At 37.8% G+C, this 20833-nt stretch overlaps 1 protein-coding gene across 4 annotated transcripts in view; it reads left to right on the forward strand.

Annotated features, from left to right (window-relative positions):
- Positions 1–20833, forward strand: part of UBR1 (ubiquitin protein ligase E3 component n-recognin 1) — a 141369-nt gene that overhangs the window by 91101 nt on the left and 29435 nt on the right. For 3 of the 4 annotated variants that reach the window (XM_021097091.2, XM_084972918.1, XM_084972927.1), the window contains 8 exons: positions 785–990; positions 4575–4668; positions 5734–5883; positions 8708–8805; positions 12294–12387; positions 13386–13534; positions 16383–16438; positions 18226–18322. In XM_021097091.2, the coding sequence (XP_020952750.1) occupies positions 785–990; positions 4575–4668; positions 5734–5883; positions 8708–8805; positions 12294–12387; positions 13386–13534; positions 16383–16438; positions 18226–18322 (944 nt within the window). The remainder of the gene's footprint in view (positions 1–784; positions 991–4574; positions 4669–5733; positions 5884–8707; positions 8806–12293; positions 12388–13385; positions 13535–16382; positions 16439–18225; positions 18323–20833) is intronic. The other variant, XR_014813013.1, reaches the window with a different exon arrangement.

Raw genomic sequence — 20833 nt, forward strand, 5'->3', positions numbered from 1 at the left:
TATAAGTGAATCAAGCAGGACACAAACTGTATATGTAGTGTGATCTCAAATACTTATAAAAATGTTTTATAAATAGCATACTGGAAGGATATATATAAGTGGCTTTCTCTAGGCTGTGAGATTATAATGATTTTTATTTTTTCTTTACACTTTCCTAGACTTTCCAAAATTTCTTAAGCACATGTTACTTTTGTGTGTGTGTGTATATGTGTGTGTCTTTTTGCCTTTTCTGGGGCCTCACCCATGGCATATGGAGGTTCCCAGGCTAGGGGTATAACTGGAGCTGTAGCTGCTGGCTTACGCCACAGGCACAGCAACGGGGAATCTGAGCCGCATCTGCAACCTACACCACAGCTCATGGCAACACTGGATCCTTAACCCACTGAGCAAGACCAGGGATCGAACCCACAACCTCATGGTTCCTAGTCAGATTCGTTAACCACTGAGTCACGACAGGAACTCCATTTTACTTTTATAATCAGAAAAAGATAACCCAGCTTCTTGGTACAATAAGTTAAATAAAATTATAATATCATTATACTTTGTCATATGCATTTTTTTTTTCCACTTAGTAACACAGAATGTATTTTCTAAGTAAGCAAATTAACTGATAAAAGACAGAAAAATCAGGGGGGAAGATTTTAAGCTAATATTGCTAAATATCATTTTTATTTCATTATTTTTATTCTTAAAGTTCTTGCCCTGCAGTTACTCAAAATCTACCAAAATATAAAGACAAGTAACCAAAACATGTGTCCTCATTTCTGGTCGTTTCTCTTGGTAGCACCCCAGGAGTCAGTGACTACTCTAGAATTGCTTTGGGTCCTAAACGGGGGCCGTCTGTTACTGAAAAGGAGGTGCTGACATGCATCCTCTGCCAAGAAGAACAAGAGGTGAAAATAGAAAATAATGCCATGGTATTATCGGCCTGTGTCCAGAAATCCACCACCTTAACCCAGCACAGGGGAAAACCCATAGAACTCTCAGGGGGTATGTATTATTTAATAAATACCTTTTTGAGCGTTTCTTTTCATATTTATGTAATTAGAAAAAAGACTATCTAAAAGAAGTTTGGGAGTGAGGTTGTATTTTTTAGCCTTATTTGGTCAGATCACAATTTAACCATTTACCCATTGATTCAACCTAGGTTTTTACATGCCAGGTTGGCTCCTTTGTCTATTTTTAAATTTTTGGTTAGCACATGGCCACAATGCTCATTTTCTCTATCTTTCTATCTCCATTTCTCTTTGCTGAACTATTGGAAAGTAGGATGCAGGCATCATGATATTTCATCCTTAAATATTTCCAAATGCGTTTTCTAAAACTAAGGACATAGTCTTTATATATCTATCATCATTATATATTTAAGATAATAATAATTCAGGAATGTCACCTAATAATAAACTCATATCTCAGCTTCCCCAGTTGCTTTCAAAATGTCTCTCTCTCTCTTTTTTTTTTTTTTGCTTTTTTGTTTTGTTTTGTTTTTTTTTTAGGGCCGTACCTGCGGCATATGGAGGTTCCCAGGCTAGGGGAATCTGAGCTACAGCTGCCGGACTACACCACAGCCACAGCAATACAGGATCTGAGATGCGCCTGCGACCTACACCACAGCTCATGGCAATGGCAGATTCCCCAACCCATTGAGCAAGCCAGGGATTGAACCCACAACCTCATGGTTCCTAGTTGGATTAGTTTCTGCTATGCCATGACAGGAACTCCCAAATGTCTCTTTTTAGCTTGATTTTTTTTTTTTTTTTTTTTTTTTTGTCTTTTTTTGCTATTTCTTGGGCCTCTCCTGCGGCTTATGGAGGTTCCCAGGCTAGGGGTCTAATCGGAGCTGTGGCCGCCAGCCTACGCCAGAGCCACAGCAACGCAGGATCCGAGCCGCGTCTGCAACCTACACCACAGCTCACGGCAACGCCGGATCCTTAACCCACTGAGCAAGGGCAGGGACCGAACCCGCAACCTCATGGTTCCTAGTCGGATTCGTTAACCACTGCGCCACGACGGGAATCCAAAATGAGGAATTTTTTTTTTTTTGCTATTTCTTGGGCCACTCCCACGGCATATGGAGGTTCCCAGGCTAGGGGTCGAATCAGAGCTGCAGCCACCGGCCTACGGCCTAGGTCCGAGCCACAGCAACGCGGGATCCGAGCCACGTCTGCAACCTACACCACAGCTCACGGCAACGCCGGATCTTTAACCCACTGAGCAAGGGCAGGGACCAAACCCGCAACCTCATGGTTCCTAGTCGGATTTGTTAACCACTGCGCCATGATGGGAGCTCCAAGCTTGATTTTTTTTTCCCATTTAGGATCCAGTTATGTTTCATACGTTGTTTTTGTTATATCTGTTTTAATCTATAATAGTCGCCTGCCTTTTCCTTTTTATTTTTCCTGTGGCAATAACTTTTTTGAAGACTGCGGGCCAGTTGTCCTGTACAGTGTCTTACATTGGAACTTGTCTAATTGTTGCCATATGATTAGGTTCTTGTTAAACATTTTCTTGGCTAGAGTACTAATTAGGTAATTTATTGTACTTCTTATATTGTATCAGGAGTTAACTGCTTCATTTATTTATTTTTGTCTTTTTAGGGCTGCATCTGCAGCATATGGAAGTTCCTAGGCTAGGGGTTGAGTTGGCGCTATAGCCACTGGCCTACGCCACAGCCACACCACCACCAGATCTGAGCTGCATCTGTGACCTATACCACAGCTCCCGGCAACGCCAGATCCTTAACCAACTGAGCAAGGCCAGGGATCGAATCTTCGTCCTTATGGATAGTAGTTGGGTTTATTACTGTTGAGCCACAATGGAACTCCCATTAACTGCTTTGTTTTTAAAATACTCTTCGAGGAGTTCCTGTCATGGCTCAGCAGTTAACAAACCCAGCTAGCATCCATGAGGACTCGGGGGTTTGATCCCTGGCCTCGCTCAGTGGGTTAAAGATCTGGTATTGCCATGAACTGTGATGTAGGTCACAGACATGGCTCGGGTCTGGCATGGCTGTGGCTGCGGTGTAACCCACCGGCTTATTTGACTCCTAGCCTGGGAAACCTCCATATGCCACAGGTATGGCCTTAAAAAGACAAAAAAAGGACAAAAAAAATTTGTTTTAAATAAAATACCCTTGGAATAATAATGATAAAAAGGCTAATATTTAATGAATATTTATATGTGCCAGGCATTAAGTACTTTATGTATCTTTACTCACTTAATCCTCACAACAGTCCTATGAATTAGGTACCAATATTGGCTCCATTTACAGATGAAACTGAGTCACAGAGAAATCAAGTAACTTATCAGAGGTTATAAGTTATAAATGATGAAATCAGGTTTGGACTCCAATCAGGTTATCCAGGGGATTATGATAACCCTAAATATCCCTTCAAATTATCCAGTCAAATCACTCTTAAAACTGCAAAAGTAAATTGTGTTTGGATCACAGAAAATCACTTCAACAACCAAGGTAATGCAACTTAAAACCTAATGTTAAAATAAAAATACAAATCAAGAATAGAAGTTGTCAGTAATCCCTACTAATTTTAGAATCGGACCTGGAAATCTAGCTTTATATTTTCTTTCTTTCTTTTTTCTTTTATTTATTTTTGTCTTTTTAGGCCATACCCACGGCATATGGAGGTTCCCAGGCTAGGGGTCTAATTGGAGCTGCAGCTACCAGCCTACACCACAGCCACAGCAACGCAGGGTCCAAGCTGCATCTGGGACCTACACTACAGCTCACTACAACACCAGATCCTTAACCCACTGAGCAAGGCCAGGTATCGAACCCATGTCCTCATGGATACTAGTCAGGTTCGTTAACCACTGAGCCATGACAGGAACTCCCCTTTTTTAACTTACTATTAGGGATATATATCCCTCGGGAGTTCAGAATATGAACTCTAATCAGAGCAACTAATTAGTTTGTGGAAAGCAAGTACAGTGAAAATTTTAAGTTGGTAACTTTTCATATCAGTTGTGGCGCAGCAGGAAAAAAATCTGACTGGTATCCATGAGGATGCAGGTTTGATCCCTGGCCTCCCTTAGTGGGTTAAGGATCTGGTATTCCTGTGAGCAGATGCGGCTCAAGTCCTGAGTTGCTCTCCATGTGGGAACTTCCATATGCTGTGAGTACAGCCCTATAAAGCAAAAAAAAAAAAAAGAATATATATATACACATCATCTGCTGCGGTGCTACGGGATTGGCGGTGTCTTGGGTGCGCTGGGACGTGGGTTCAGACCCCAGCCTGACATGGTGAATTAAGGATCCAGCATTGCTGCAGCTGTGGCTTAGGTCTCAATTGTGGCTTGGATCTGATCCCAGGCCTGGGAACTCCATATGCTGCAGGGCAGCCAAAAATGAAAAAAAAATTTTTTTAATAAAAAAAATTAAAAAAATATATATATATGTATGTATCCTGCTATCATGATATTGTGACACTTCTCTTGGACGTTCCTAAGAAAGTTTATGATTAGAATTTTAAACCTGATAACCTCTCTTTTTGTTTTCTCTTTGTGATTGTGGGGCAGATGAACATATACCTCTTAATTTTCTCTTTGTGTGTCAGAAACCCTGGACCCACTTTTCATGGATTCAGACTTGGCCCATGGAACTTACACAGGAAGCTGTGGTCATGTAATGCATGCAGTGTGCTGGCAGAAGTAAGTTGTCCTTCTGACATGTTCTTAAAAGAAGCTAGGAATGTTGAAGTTCACTAAAGGCCACAAAAAGACATGTTTTCTTATGTCTTCTATTTTGAATAATTGAAGTGATTTTAATTACTGATTTTGTTTGTATAATATTCATCATAGTATCATCCTTAGAAATTGATGTGAAAAGTTTATCAACTTAAAATTTTCACCATATTTGCTTTCTGCAAATTAGTTGCTCTTGATCAGTAGTTGTGTAAAAGAAATAGTAATCTTTATAAAAATCTCATTCCCCTCAAAACAGACTGATTGGCACAATATTGTTAATCAACTATACTTTGATAATTAAAAAAAAATAGAGTAAAAAGTACCTTTGAGATAGAGTAGGGCATGAAATTCCAGTTCTTTCTCTGGAAGAGATAAAAATTCAAAAATGTAATTTCTAGGATACATTTTGTGTCGGTTTTACTCTTTTGGTTAAAATATATACTTTTCCTGTAATAGCCCTTGCTACTTAAGTTGGTTATTGGAAACTGAGGGGAGGTAGCACCTATACTGTATCTTCATGCTGTTGAGGCAGGAGACAAGTTATAATTCTGTAAAACTGTTTTAAATTTGTTCTGCCCTGATGTGTGCTCCAGTTTGTCTCCCAAGGAATGTGCATTTTTTTCTATAATTATAATTTGTTGATTTTGCATATAATTATAAAGCTGTTTATTGTGGCAGAAATTCCAAATTTTTTTCACACAGATTAGAGCAAAGATTCGTGTGTCTTTTTTTTTTTTTTTTTTTTTTTGTCTTTTCTAGGGCTGCACCCATAGCATATGGAGGTTCCCAGGCTAGGGGTCCAGTCAGAGCTATAGCCGCTGACCTACACCAGAGCCATAGCAATGCCAGATTCGAGCTGTTTCTGCGACCTACACCACAGCTCATGGCAACGCTAGATCCTTAACACACTGAGCGAGGCCAGGGATTGAACATGACCTCATGATTCCTAGTCGGATTCACTGACCACTGAGCCACAGTGGGAATTCCCATGTGTCATTTTGAGTAAAACTTTGTCTTGGAATTTTGCAGGTACTTTGAAGCTGTACAGCTGAGCTCTCAGCAGCGCATTCATGTTGACCTTTTCGACTTAGAGAGTGGAGAATATCTTTGCCCTCTTTGCAAGTCTCTGTGCAATACTGTAATCCCCATTATTCCTTTACAACCTCAAAGGATAAACAGGTATGTTTTAATTTTTGTTTTATTTTTATGTTTTGGTTAATTTTTAACTTTTCTTTAATCCTTTCATTTTGACTGTTTTTAATTAGATTACTAGTTTCTTTTTTGCTATAATTAATTAAAACTTTTTCATTTCATAACGTATTCAACTTTAAAAATGTGAATAAAAGTTCCAAGTTTTGGCTTCTAAGTTAACTGGGATATTCTTTTATCAAATATACGTGTTTTATATATGTCTTCCAATACCCATTAAAGCAGTATAATTTGATCTTTATCTTAGCACTCACAGAAGGAGAAATGATGCAAAGAAGATCCAGTTCCTTTCTTATAGTCCTTTGCCAACGTTAGAGTTGCTATTTGGAGTTTGGTTGCTCTGCAGGTCTTTGTATTATTATTTTTATTCTATTTTCCCCAAGATCCAAATGCTGTAGTTGTAGAGATATGGACAAAAATGTTAACTAAAGAAGTAAATAAAAACACTAGATTCATGTATGAATAGTTTTTTAGTGTTTAGAATAAATTTTGTAACTTTTATATTCTGACCATCTTTGAATAGAATTTAACAGCAAACTCATTGGTTTTTTATGACAACTAGAACATTAATTGTATGTTTCTGTATTCTTAACTGTTCTATGTGATAATAACAGTACTATTTATTATTGTTGTTATTTCAGTTTCTTTAAAACTCAATGCATTTATAGTGGTAGTTTTGCTAAAGAAAATGATTTTGTAGATAAAACACTTTTTACATGTTTCCACAACAAAAGAGTTCAAAGGTGTTACATTTGGCGGTTAGGATTAATAAGTATTGTTCTGTCTCTATTATTCCATGTCATTAAAAAATATAGTTTTGAAATTATCTTCTACTTAGTATATTGGGACATAGAATGTCATCTTTCAGGAAGAAGGCATCAGAAAGATTTTTCTTTTATTTTTTGACTAACTCATATGTTTTAGACATTCTGTCGAGCACTAGCTACATTTTTTTTTAATTCCCAAAATAGTTTGATGAAATAGGTACTGTTATTCCCATTTAAAGATAAGGAATTAGAGACTGTGAATAGTTTTTTACCTGTCCCAGGACAGACTGAGGATTTGAACCTAGACCTGACTCCAAAGGCTCACCTAAACTATACGTGTGATGACAAAGATAAAATAAGTCATAGTAAAACAAAGTAACTGTCCAACCTCTTGTTAGCCTGTGCAAGCCTGTTTTACACAGTGGTTGCCCAAGTAAGAATTATTAAACATGTAAATTACTCTCTAAAGGAATATTCTCTAAAGAGCTATAAAGCACTTTCTTTCCTTGATATCTCTAAGAATAGGATGCTTCTTGGCAGTCCTTTCTAAAGTTAGACTAATCCTTAGAACTAGGTCTCTTCAGACCCTGTGAGACATTTAATCTGTAGTGTCAATTTTGTTACTTAGGATCTGAACTGCATAATTATACATAACATTTTTATGAGGCTTTTGAACTGTGTAGTTGAATATATTTACCTCTTTTACTAGAAAATCAACCTGAGTATAACCTAAGATACTAAAGTTAAGAGTATATAATAAAAACTTTATTAGTTTTGACAAAGCTAGTATTTTTAAAGAAAATTGGGCATAACCAATCAGAATACAGCTTTTTTGGTTTGTTTTTTGTTTTTGTAGTGTTTTCTTTTTATACTTTTATTTTTAAGAACTGAAAAATTCTTAGTTTACATTTGTTCCCAGATATGTGAATTTTGGCACAGTTCCTTGTATATTTTAACGCACAGTTGTTCTTTCAATAAGCACATTTCTACTTTATTGTCCTTTTTAATAGCACTGTTTCTTGTCCCCCTTGGTTGTTAATAACAGTTCAGGTCAAGTCCTTGCCCTTATGGAATTTATGTTACAGAGAGGCGAGACCATCAATAAACATATAAATACAGAGTGTTGAATAGTGAGAAATACTATGAAAAACTAAATTGGCAGCATAAAGGGCCAGAGACAGACCAGTGCGTGAAGCTCTTTATAGATAGAGTCGGCAGGGAGCTCCTCTGAGATGATGCCATTTGGATAGAGACCTGAATGAAATGAAGGACAAGCAGTGCTACTCTCCGAGAGAAGAAAATTCCATGCACAGGCAGTATCAAGAGCAAAGACCCTGAGGTAGGAACACATCAGCATATTGGAGGCGCAGCAAGAAGGCGGTATGCTTGGAATGGAGCAAGCAAGGAATCAGATCTTAAAAGGGCTTATGAGCTAAGATTAGAAGTTAGAATTGTATTATTTGTGATGGAAACCATTAGAGTATTTTGAATAGGGAAATGGTATGATCTGACTTATCTTTAAAAAGAGCTTTCTGACTGTTATATAATGCATACATAGACAATAGTGAAACACCATTTTGGAAGCAGGAAGGTCCACGTGAGAAATAATGTAACTTGGATTGGGGAGTAATGATGGAGGTAGAAAAAGTGATAAACTTGGGATATATTTAGAAGGTAAAACCTGCAAGACTTGCTGATAGATTAAAATGTGGGGTATGAGGGAATCAGATAAATTATTGATGTCACCTAGTTTTTGACTTAAGCAGCTAGAGTGGTAATTTCCATTTATTGCCCTTATTTCCAGGTGATGGGCATGTGGGTGGTATCTTATTCTTTGTGCTTTGAAAATTCTCTTCCCTCCTCAAACTGCATTTTAGGCACACATGTTTCTCTGACCTAGGAAGGTAATCTGGAGGAATTTGACTTTTTTGTATAGCCATTTATCCAGAGAAAGACCATACGAACTTCAGCTTTTCAGTTTGACTTTGTGCCAATGGCTTTAATTATTTTTAAATATCATTTTTCAGTGAGAATACAGAAGCGCTTGCTCAACTTTTGACGCTGGCACGATGGATACAGACTGTTCTAGCCAGAATAAGAGGTTATAATGTGAAACATGCTAAAGGTTTGCTTAAAATTATTTTATATTTAGCTGTGTCAGATTTAAGTCTTAAAGTCTTTTGAAAGAACTTATTACTCTGAAAGTATGGTTAGCAAATACAGATTTGTTAAATATCAGAAAATAAAGGTTTTTTTAGGCCACAGCTAAGTTGGCTTAAATCATTTTACTCAATAATTTTTCATACCAGGAGGCAAACAATAATTAATCTGGAGTCACAATGCTTGGTTTTAAATCTTAGATTCATCACTTACTAATCTGCGTGATCTTACTAACTTCTCTGTGCCTCAGTTTTCTTATTTGCAAAGTGGGAATAATTATAATACCTATCTCAGTGATGAAGAATTGAGATATCCTATATAAAGTAGAACAGTGCATGGTACATAGTAAATACTATATAAATGTTAGCTATTATTATTGCTAATATTGTTAATGTGTATTAATATTAATGACAACAAAAAAAGCATTTGAAAATTATTACTGGAGTTCTTGTTGTGGCGCAGTGGTTAACGAATCTGACTAGGAACCATGAGGTTGCAGGTTCGATCCCTGGCCTTGCTCAGTGGGTTAAGGACCTGGCGTTGCTGTGAGCTGTGGTGAAGGTTGCAGACGCTGTTCGGATCCTGTGTTGCTGTGGCTCTGGTGTAGGCTGGTGGCTACAGCTCCAATTCGACCCCTAGCCTGGGAACCTCCATATGCCATGGGAGCGGCCCAAGGAATGGCAAAAAGACAAAAAAAAAAAAAAGAAAGAAAGAAAAAAGAAAATTATTACCTCATCTATCTGTTATTCACAATTGAGAGATGAGACTACCTAAAAACTCTGAAAAGTAAATAATGGCAGGCAGATTGGGGAGGAAAGTCAGAATCTGAAGAATGATTAGTATAGGCAGTTTCCTGGGTTTTTTTTCCCTCCTTTATTTCCAGTTTTTGACCCCAGGGTAGCCTGAGTCACAGAACTATGCAATGGACGTGAGCAGTTAAAGGAAAGAAAAAAAAAAAAAAATCCAGCAAAGATGCCATTTTTCTGGCTAGAGGACTGGGAAGGAAGCTTCCCTCAGAGCAGGAGGCCCTGCTGTGGTTTTTTTTCCCCTTCTTTTGTCTCTGTCATGGACAGCCCCAGTCAGGGAGCTGTACTACCATTGCTGGCACATAGACATCTTAAATCCCAAGAGAAAACCAGTCTTACTGGCCAGAGGAACTGAGAAAAAAAATGGGCTTTACTATGCTCCAAAGAATGCAGGATGAATCCTCATTATTATTTTTTTTTTCTGTCTGCCTCACAACCTCACCCCAAAGTTAGCCCTAGTCACATGAACCTGCATGATAGCACAGGGGACTATAACTGAGAGAAACTTGTCATTTTGACCAGAAGAACTGGGGGAAAGGATCCTTAGGGCTAGTGAATATGGGAGAAATCCCAGAGAAGAGAGAGCTATAGCAGGGTATCTCCTTTTTTTGAGACCATCACAAGTCCTGAGCTCATCCCTAAGCTGCACATGTGTGGAACAAGCCCAAAGAAGCATAGCAACAGTTTTGAGGACAAAGCTACATTAAACCACCACTCAAGTGCCTTAAGTAGTACATATACTAGCAGACAAACAACATAGCAAAAGTTCTGAAAACTAATATAAGAATCACCACTCACAGCGAGTGAAACAGAACTTGTTCAACCTAATTGGGTTGACTGCCTACTAGAACAAAAAGGGTACATTTTTCCAGAGAATTTTAATGGGAGTCAATAATATTCAGATATATTCATGTAATATTCAAGATATCCAAGATATGGTCCAAAATTCCTCAAAATACAAAGAATTAGGAGGATCTGACCAACTCTCAAGGAGCAGTCAACCAAATGCCAATCCTGAGTTTTGTTTTTTTTGGGTTTTTTGCTTTTTTAGGGTTGCACCCATGGCATATGGAGGTTAGGCTAGGGGTCAAATTGGAATTGTAGCTGTTGGCCACAGCCACAGCAACGCAGGATCTGAGCTATGTCTGCAAACTACATCACAGCTCACAACAACACCAGATCCATAACCCGATGAGCAAGGCCAGAGAGCGAATCTGCGTCCTCATGGATGCTAGTCAGATTCGTTAACCATTGAGCCATGATGGGAACTCCCTGTGATGTTCTAATGTTGAACTTTTCAGACAAAAAGTTTAAAGCAGCCCTATAATCATGAAACATGAGGTAAGGGTGAACACTTATGAAATGAATGGGAAGATAGGCATTCTTAGCAGAAAAAAATAGAAACTATTAAAAAACAACCAAATGGAGATAATAGAATTGAAATGCTATATATAAAATAAAAATTGGAAGGGCTCAGTAGTAGAATGGAGAAGGGGAAATAAGAGTCAGGGAATTTGAAATTAGATGAGTAGAAACTATACAATCTGAGAAATAGAGAAAAGTGATAGAAAATAAACCAACGTAGCCTTAGGCACATATGGAACCTTTATTCCCCCCTTTAATCCTACATTTTTGTCATTGAAGTCCTGAAAAGAAAAAAGATGGTAAAGAAAAAAATATTTGAGGAGTTCCTGTTGTGGCTCACTAGGTTATAAACCTGACTAGTATCCATGACAATACAGGTTCAATCCCTGGCCTCACTCATTCAGTTAAGGATGTGATATTGCCATAAACTACAGTGTAGGTCACAGATGCGGATCAGATCTGGCATTGCTGTAGCTGTGGCGTAGGCCAGCAGCTGTGGCTCCAATTCAGCCCCTAGCCTGGGAACTCCCATATGCTGCAAGTGTGGCCCTAAAAGCAAAAAAAAAAGGAAGTTTTATTTACAGATTTGGAGTTTCTCTTGTGGCTTAGGGGGTTTAAGAACTCAACATAGTGTCTGTGAGGATACAAGTTCAATCCCTAGCCTTGCCCAGTGAGTTAGGAATCCGGCATTAGAGTTCCCGTCATGGCTCAGCGGAAATGAATATGACTAGTATCCATGAGGTCTCAGGTTCAATCCCTGGCCTTGCTTAGTGGGTTGAGGATCTGGGGTCACTGTAGCTGCCGTATCCGGGGTGTAGGTCTCAGATGCAGCTCGGATCTGGTGGTTACAGCTCCAATTGGACTCCTAGCCTGGGAACCTCCATATGCCACGGGTGCAGCCCTAGAAGAGACAAAAAAAGAATCTGACTGCTGCAACTTGAGTCACTGCAGAGCTGCAGGTTCAGTCTCCAGCACAGTTGGGTTATAGCAGTGTAGGTCACAGCTGCAGCTTGGATTCAGCCCCTGGCTTGGGGATTTCCATATGCCGCAGGTGTGGCCATTAAAAAAAAAATGTACATGTGTAACATTTATATGGAGAAAAAAGAATATCACCCAAATGCTATCTGGTTATCTGGGTGGAGAATTTTTGAATGATTATTTATTGCTTATCAACATTTTCTAAATTTTCTAAGATGATCATATGTAATTTGCAAAAGCTAGAAACGTGTGTGTCAGACTAAACTCCCATGATTTTTCTTTCTTTTTACTTTTAATTTGTAAGGAGAACATGCAACAGTTCCATTCTTATTTGATCAAGGAATGGGTGATTCCACTTTTGAGTTCCATTCTATCCTGAGTTTTGGAGTTCAGTCTTCGTAAGTATCTAAACAGTTAAGGGAAGTTTGTAAGTGGTTGTGAAAATAAGAGCAAAGAACAGTCCTTCTTTCCTTCCATTTTTCTACCTGTCCTTCCTTCCTGCTTTATTTGTAAAATTGTTTTCTATATCCCATTTTTACCTTACTGCTTTCTCCCGAGAATTTTCTTTGTATTAATGAAATTAAGTGGTTTGAGATATAAAGTAATATGTATTAGGATGAACCATGCTATGACCAGCAAAAATGCCATTTTTATACAGTCTAATCTATAAGAACCAAATTTAAGAGACTTTAGTTAAAGTCACATCTGAGTTGCTCTGTGACTTCTAAAATGTCTCAGATCACCCTACCCTCGCTGTAGTTCATTTTTCTTGTTTGTAAAATTGAGACAGTGGCCTCCAGACTTAGCTCATAAAGTTATTTGAAGATATTTATGTGAAGCCACTTTGAAAAACATAACATTATTATTTAACGAATATTACCTTAGGTACATATTTCTAGTTGTGAGCCTTGTTTATGTTTACGCATTGCTACTGAAAATACTTGTTACTTGTTACAAATAGAAGTTCAGGAAACTAGAAATCATCACTCTTAGCACATGTATTGTTATACACACACACACACACACACACACACACACAAACACACACTGTCAACACAAAAAAAAACTTCTTAGTCCCTTTTCCATACACTAAAACAATCTGTTTCCTCTGAATTTTAATCCTTCTCTATAGTCTGACCCTTAATTTGAACCTGGACCCTTTTTACTGTGATCATTTACTGTATCTTTCATAAGAAGTGAAGTTATCTGGGTTGTTACCATTTTCTAAGAGATATTTTTCTACCTATAGGAGTTAGAGTTCTGCTTTTCCCATTTTTCTTAATGAAAAAATCTTCACAGAGGCATTTATCTCTAAGTTGACAAAGGTAGTTTACTTCTGAGTAGGTAGCCCCCTTTTACTAAATCATTATATAAATTTTTCTTATTTTATTTCTAGGATAAAATATTCTAATAGCATCAAGGAAATGGTCATTCTCTTCGCCACAACAATTTATAGAATTGGATTGAAAATGCCTCCTGATGAAACAGATCCTCGAATCCCCATGATGACCTGGAGCACATGTGCTTTCACTATCCAGGCAATTGGTAAGGCCTATAAAAGAAGGGGTTTAGAGGTTTTATAGAAACAGAATTAACTTTGACCAAAAATTATTCTTTTTTTTCCTTGATGGCGTGGAATACTTTGACGTGTTTGAGGACTGTTGATACTTCAGTAGATTAGTGTGGCATGATGCCACTTAGTCTGATAATTTTTTTGTATGGATCTCTTTTAACTACAAAATGGGCATAAACTGAAAATGCTTGGAAGGGACAGCACGAATCAAGCTATATTCAAAAGGTGGCAGAATTAAAACACTAGAAGATCAAGAGAAAAATGTAAAGGAAGAAGAATCAAGCTAGAAATTCCAAGTAACTTATTTCTTCTACTATTTAAAGATAAACCATAGTCCACTAAAAAAATTACCAGAAAAGGGAGAGACAGATTAGCAGGAAGAAACCAAGCAAGTCTGAAGGGATGGCTCTATCAAGTTCTCTGCAGTATTGAAAGCTTCTTATAGAAAAGTGTAACTATCAAATCAACATGTTGTACACCTTAACTGTACACAGTGTTATAAGTCAACTGTATCTCAAAACTGGGGGACAAAAGAAAGAAAAGTGTGTCAGTGAAGATTTGCTTAGCTTTAGTTAGTATATTTGCTGCTGGCAGTCACAGGATAGAGTTCTACATGAAAAAAAATTAAGGATTGTAATTCTCAGATCTCCCATCGTGGCTCAGCAGTAACGAACCTGACTAGTATCTATGAGGATATGGGTTCGATCCCTGGCCTCCCTGAGTGGGTTAAGGATCCAGCATTGCCGTGAGCTGTGGTGTTGGTCACAGATGCGGCTCAGATCCATGTTGCTGTGGCTGTGGTGTAGACCAGACGCTGTAGCTCCAGTTCAACCCTATGCTGGGAACTTCCATGTGCTGTGAGTGTGGCCCTAAAAAGACAAAAAATAATAATAAATAAAAATTGTAATTCTTTCGTGTCGTCTTTATCCAAGCAAGTTTCAAACTCCTTTCCAATATATGTTTTTAGTAGTTGTTTTTAATGAATCCACTACATTTTCTTCATTTAAATATATTTTTGTGACAAGACACTGTGTCATGATTTGAATTAAGTAGCATGAAGCCACTTTTTCACAGAACCTTCCTTTGTATGAGTATCTGTCTCTCTGAACAGATTTTAGAAGTCATTTCTAAACCTGTTAGACTTAAACCATAAGTGAAAGATAAATACACAGGTTTATGTTTACTATAATTAAATAAAATGAGAAATAGAAAAAAATGAGGTTTAAATAGAACCTCAACAATTTGATAGGAAATGTAAAACATTCTTTAGGAGTCATGATCTATTTGTTATCTTCAGACTTCAAATGAAGGTATTTTGCACTTTACTATTTTGGGGAAGACAAGCATTAGGAATCAGAAATTTATATAAAAAGTCCCAGTTTTGGAGTTCTTCTATGGCACAGGTTCAATCCCTGACCCAGGATGCTGTAGATGCTGCCAAAAAAAAAAAAAAAAAAAAAGTCACTGTTTTGTCATAGAATAGATGGGAAATTCGTTGGAGAATGGGACTGAGTTTTCATATGTGTTTCTGTAAGGTAGTAATTGGAATCTTCTTTAATAGAGTGTTACACTGTTTTCGCTATAAGGCTTTTTCCATCCAATGGATATAATGCTGTACTGTATTCTTAGCATATAAACAGTTAACTTACCTCACTCCCTATGGGTATGGAGAGACATATATAGGATGCACTGGCATAGTTATGAGAAATAGCTGAGGAATCTAAACAGAGTATCTTTTATTGCTGTCCATTTAAAAATGGAAAAAGAAAATAGGAAGTAAGCCTTCCACTCATACATGTGTCTGTTGCTAAGGATGACTGAAAATAAGAGTAATTTAATAATAAATACCCTAGCCAACAAGGCAAAATATATTTCTGAGCCCATGTTTTTTGCTGTTCACAATTTCCTCTCCTTTTATCCTATAAACCTAATTTTTAAAATTGTACCTAAAAGAGTAATAATGTTACTTGCACCTGTTTATGTATTATTTTTAAACAAAGTAAGTTGTGACTAAGAAAAAATTATTTAAAATTTTTTTGCAGAGAAAGACACAAATACTGTATATTTTAACTTATAGGTGCAATCTACAAAATAAATCAAATGAACAAATATAGCACAACAGACTCACAGATATAGAAGACAAACTAGTGGTTACCAGAGGGGAGATTGGTAGGGGTAGGGCCAAAATAGGTGAAGGAGATTGAGGTACAAACTACTAGGTATGAAATAAATTAGTTGCAAGGATGTTAATGCACAGCACTGGGAATATAGTCAATATTTTGTAATAACTTTGTATGGAGTATAATCTGTAAAAATATCAAATTACTATACTATATACTGAACCTAATATAATATTGTAAGTCAACTATTTTTCTTTTTTTAATTACTCGGTGAATTTTATTACATTTATAGTTGTACAATAATCATCACAACCAAATTTTATAGCATTTTTCATTAAAACTTTTTTTTATATAGAAGAGATGTTAAAAGGGGAAATGAATCAGAATACTTTGTTTTATTCAAGTATACTTTATAGATTGTTGCAAGGACTTTATTATTTATAGTAACAATTTTTAAATGATCTACATTCGCCTCTGTAGTATTCTCTCACTCAGAAATTTGCCGATTTTGGTATAGACTTAAATTTTGAAAGGAAAGAGTCTAAATCATCTGGTCAGAAGTGGAATTAGTTAAAGGATATATGAGGAGTTCCCCTTGTGGCTGGCCTCAGGGAATTAAGGAACATCTATAGATAGAAACCAAGTATACAGTTGTATCAGTAATCAGAATTTATTGTTTTTGTTTTTCTTACTCTTTGAGAAAACCTTTTGGGAGATGAAGGAAAACCTTTGTTTGGAGCACTTCAAAATAGACAGGTATGTATATTCCAATAGGGTGAATGTAACTTATGGTATGCTTTTATAGGAATCCCACAGTAAATTTATCATTAAAGAAAAGTATTTACTGACTCCTTTTTCTGTAAAAGTTACCAGAATTCTGCTTTAAAAAAAAAAAAATTTCCTGTTGTGGCTCAGTAGGTTAAGAACCTGACCAGTATCCACGAGGATGCAGGTTTGATCCCTGGCCTCATTCAGTGGGGTAAGGATCTGGCATTGCCATGAGCTCTGCTGTAGGTTGCAGACTGGCCTGGATTGGCGTGGCTGTGGCTGTGGCTGGCAGTTGCAGCTCCTATTTGACCCCTGGCCTGGGAACTTCCATATGCATGGCCCTAAAAAGCCAAAAAAGTAAAAGTAAAAAATAAAAGCTACTTCAGTTTCAGGAGCTTGAAAGGCGAGGCTTACACACTTTGCAGAGTTTATTAGTAACCTGTGATTAAATGTTACTCACAGAAAGCGTTCTGATGATATTCTTAGTTACTTTTTTTCCCCTTCTCTGTTCATTTCCAAATCAGAAAACTTGAGTCTCCTGCATTTTTCCTTCTAGCTAATTTTGTACCATCATGTAGCATTAAGTATTAATGCTGGCTTAACTCTAGACAAATAATTTTACTGAATTTAAGAATAAATCTAAGCCATGACTCCTTAATGGGCAGATCCTGACTGACTATACTCCTGTCTCAGACCTGCATGTCATAATGTTGGGAACCCTGAAAAACAGTACCTAAGAAATGTGCTCAGGAGTTCCCTTTGTGGCTTAGTGGGTTAAGAACCTGACTAGTATCCATGAGGATGAGGGTTCAGTCCCTGGCTTCAGTGGGTTAAGAATCCGACATTGCTTCAAGCTGTGGAGTGGTTCACAGATCTGGTGTTGCTGTCGCTGTGGTGTAGGCAGGCAGCTGAAGTTCCAATTTGACCCCTAGCCTGGGAACTTCCATATGCTGTGGCCCTAAAAAAAGAAAGAAAGAAAATGTGTTCAGAAGCTCTGTAAAAACAAACTGGGCAGCTGAGGATTCCCTAGACCACCCCCTCTCAGCCATTTCCCTCTTACTTTCTGACAGCCTGCACAGGGGACTTGGAGTCCACAGTGTGCTTCCCTATAGCTCTCATCCTTCTTTCTGGGAAGCAGATGATCTCTTCTCTGAATCCAGTGATTTTTCTGCTGTCATTATAGAATTTCTGTAAATACATTTATTTGCACAGGCCAGACATTTAGAAGAATGATTCTGGTAAAAAAGAATACTTGGGAGTTCCCGTCGTGGCTCAGTAGTTAACGAATCCGACTAGGAACCATGAGGTTGTGGGTTCGGTCCCTGGCCTTGCTCAGTGGGTTAAAGGATCCGGCGTTGCCGTGAGCTGTGGTGTAGGTCGCAGACGTGGCTCGGATGCCACGTTGCTGTGGCTCTGGCGTAGGCCGGTGGCTACAGCTCCAATTCGACCCCTAGCCTGGGAACCTCCATATGCTGCGGGAGCAGCCCTAGAAAAGGCAAAAAGACAAAAAAAAAAAAAAAGAGTACTTAGAAGAGAACTGAGATGATTGTATCTTAAATACCTCTTTGTCGTGAAAATCTATTAAAAAATTCGGTGAGGTCATAAAACATTTTAAAAGTATTAATAATTGTAATTTATTATAATTTATTTGAAAGAACGTAAAGTATATGAGTCTGCACTAATTTTTGCAGACTGGGATTGGTTTTTACAGTGAGTGACTTTGGCCTGTCATATTCCCTTATCTTTTTATCTTCTCCTCTTTTACAAAAATCTAGCATAATGGTTTGAAAGCATTAATGCAGTTCGCCATTGCACAAAGGATTACCTGTTCTCAAGTGCTGATACAGAAACATCTGATTCGTCTTCTTTCAGGTAGAGTCTTCTCTGAATTATTTTTTGAATTATTATTAATATGTTATTTATATGTATTTTCCCATTGTATTTCTGGCAGTGTATTTTATTAGGAAACAACACACCGCACTAATTTTGAGCACTCATAACCGCAGCCTTAGAAAAGAAAAGGCAAAAAATAAAACAAAACAAAACATGGCCTCCCCTGTAATACCCGCAGTCTTATTTTTAAAACCAAGTATTTTCCAAATGTTGTCATCTGTGTTCATTATACTCACATAGGAACTTTTTTGAACCGACATCCACACTTACTAACATCTTTGTATCTCAGTCTGGTTAGAAAAGGGAACAGCAGTGTGGACAGATCATTTAAAAATATGTTTAGGGAGTTCCCGTCGTGGCGCAGTGGTTGGCGAATCCAACTAGTAACCATGGGGCTGCGGGTTCGATCCCTGGACTTGCTCAGTGGGTTGGGGATCCGGCATTGCCGTGAGCTGTGGTGTAGGTCGCAGGCGTGGCTCGGATCCTGAGTTGCTGTGGCTCTGGCGTAGGCCGGCGGCCACAGCTCCGATTCGACCCCTAGCCTGGGGACCTCCGTGTGCTGCAGGAAGCGGCCCTAGAAAAGGCAAAAAAAAAAAAGACATAAAAATATGTTTAATTTTTCTAGTATGTATTAAAGGTCTATAAAAATAGTAGAAATGCTAAGTGTAGTAATCTCAAACTGTAGGCCTTTTTCTTTGAGAGAGGCTGTAACAGCTGGGTTTGTTTGTTTGTAGATTCTAGCAAGCTAAAATAAGTTCATATGGTGCTCTCAGTTAATATGAAAATAAAAAGGATTAGAGGTTATGCAGTAGTGGAATGATTTCTTTGAAAGTGGATTGGCTTTCATTTTAGTTATCTGCATTTCCATGTGGATATTTGTACTACAGGAACTCCTTTGCACCTAAACAGGTCAGGCTTAAAAAGGACTGTTTATAAGGCTATTTGTTCACTTTGGTCACATGTAAAGGGGGTTAAGCTTGGCACTTCCTTCGTATGTTTCTACCAAATAATAGAGTCACTCAGTTTCTTTAAGCTTTAAAACCAGGCATGGTTTTTTCCTAGCCAATCTAGCAGGTCACTCCCCGCCCCCTCCCCCCCTCCCCACCCCCTGCAAATGAGACCAGCAGCTTTACCTTGAAAGTCTGTTGAAACAGGTCAGTTACCTCCTTGTTCATCCCCCAAGCTTCTTAAGGAGCTCTTCCTGAGCAGCTTTCTGTCACTCTGATGACATGGGGATTCCATGGCTCCATGCAGACTGCTACACAGATTTCATTATAACTTCTTCCACTATGAAATACTTTTATATTTTCAAGTTAATTTCCAGCTAACTCCTGAATTAACCTCATGTTAATAGGAATCTATTAGTTACATTAATTAATGTAGATTAATTAGCTATACACTTAAATTTTTTTTCCTTTTTTCATTTCCTTTTTCTCTTATTGGTCAGTTGCACAGGCCCAGAATTTTGCTCATGTTACATGTGCTTCTTGTTTTTAGGACCTCTTCCTATTGTTAACAGTTTATCCTATTTGCATAGTAATATTTTGGCTTAATTTTTTTATTTTTTGGTATCTCTTTTTGTTTCAGTTACAATTTAGATATCTTGTTTTACCAGCAGTTCCACATAGTTTCCCTGCTTTTATATTTATCACACATTATGGGATTTATAATGTTTTAAAACACCTCAAAATAAGCACCAAAGAGACTACTTAACATCATCACAAGAGTTCCCGTTGTGGCTCAGCAGGTTAAAAGGACCTGCCCTTGTCTCTGTGAGGATGTGGGTTTGAACCCCAGCCTCGCTCTGTGGGTTAAGGATTTGGTGTTGCCACAAGCTGTGGCGTAGGTTGCAGATGCAGCTCACATCTGGTGTTCCTATAGCTGTGGTGTAGGCCTGCCGCTCTGATTCGACCTCTGGCCCAGAAACTGCCATATGTTGCGGGTGTGGCCATAAAAAGAAAAAAAGAATAATAATAATATTGTCACAGATGACAAAGACCAAAATAGTAGTGCATAATTTCTAATTGGCAGTAACTAATGGAATCGATGTGCTTTTGCTGTGTAATGTATCTTTGTGCCTTTATGTTGAAGTTTGTCATGTGAAAATTTATCAGCAGAAACATCTTTATTTGCAAGGTGTTAGGGCTATAAACTGTGTGTAGAGGTATAAGATATGGTCTCTGCCATTAGAAAGCTTTTGATTGAATTAAAAGAGCAGAACCTCTGTGAAAACTCATGAAGTAGCCAAATGCCAGATATATGGTAAAAATGTGTACTTCAAAAGTAGGACAAATAAATATGTTTTTAAAATATGTGCTTTAAGAATTGAGACAGGAAGAGATCACTATGGGACTCTGCAAATGTTCCCTCTAACAGGGGGTCCATAAAAATAAACTAAGGGGAACAGAGACAGCATTTTAAGTCCAGTGAACAAGGTGAACAGAGATTGAGGAGGTAGGAAAGTGTGTGGTATGTTCAAATAGACAAGTC

The sequence above is a fragment of the Sus scrofa genome, chromosome 1, assembly GCF_054392235.1.
Source record: "Sus scrofa isolate SSC_HxYL_T2T_F1_AM1 chromosome 1, Sscrofa_HxYL_maternal_Yorkshire_Landrace_v2.0, whole genome shotgun sequence".
In the NCBI taxonomy this organism is placed as follows: Eukaryota; Metazoa; Chordata; class Mammalia; order Artiodactyla; family Suidae; genus Sus; species Sus scrofa.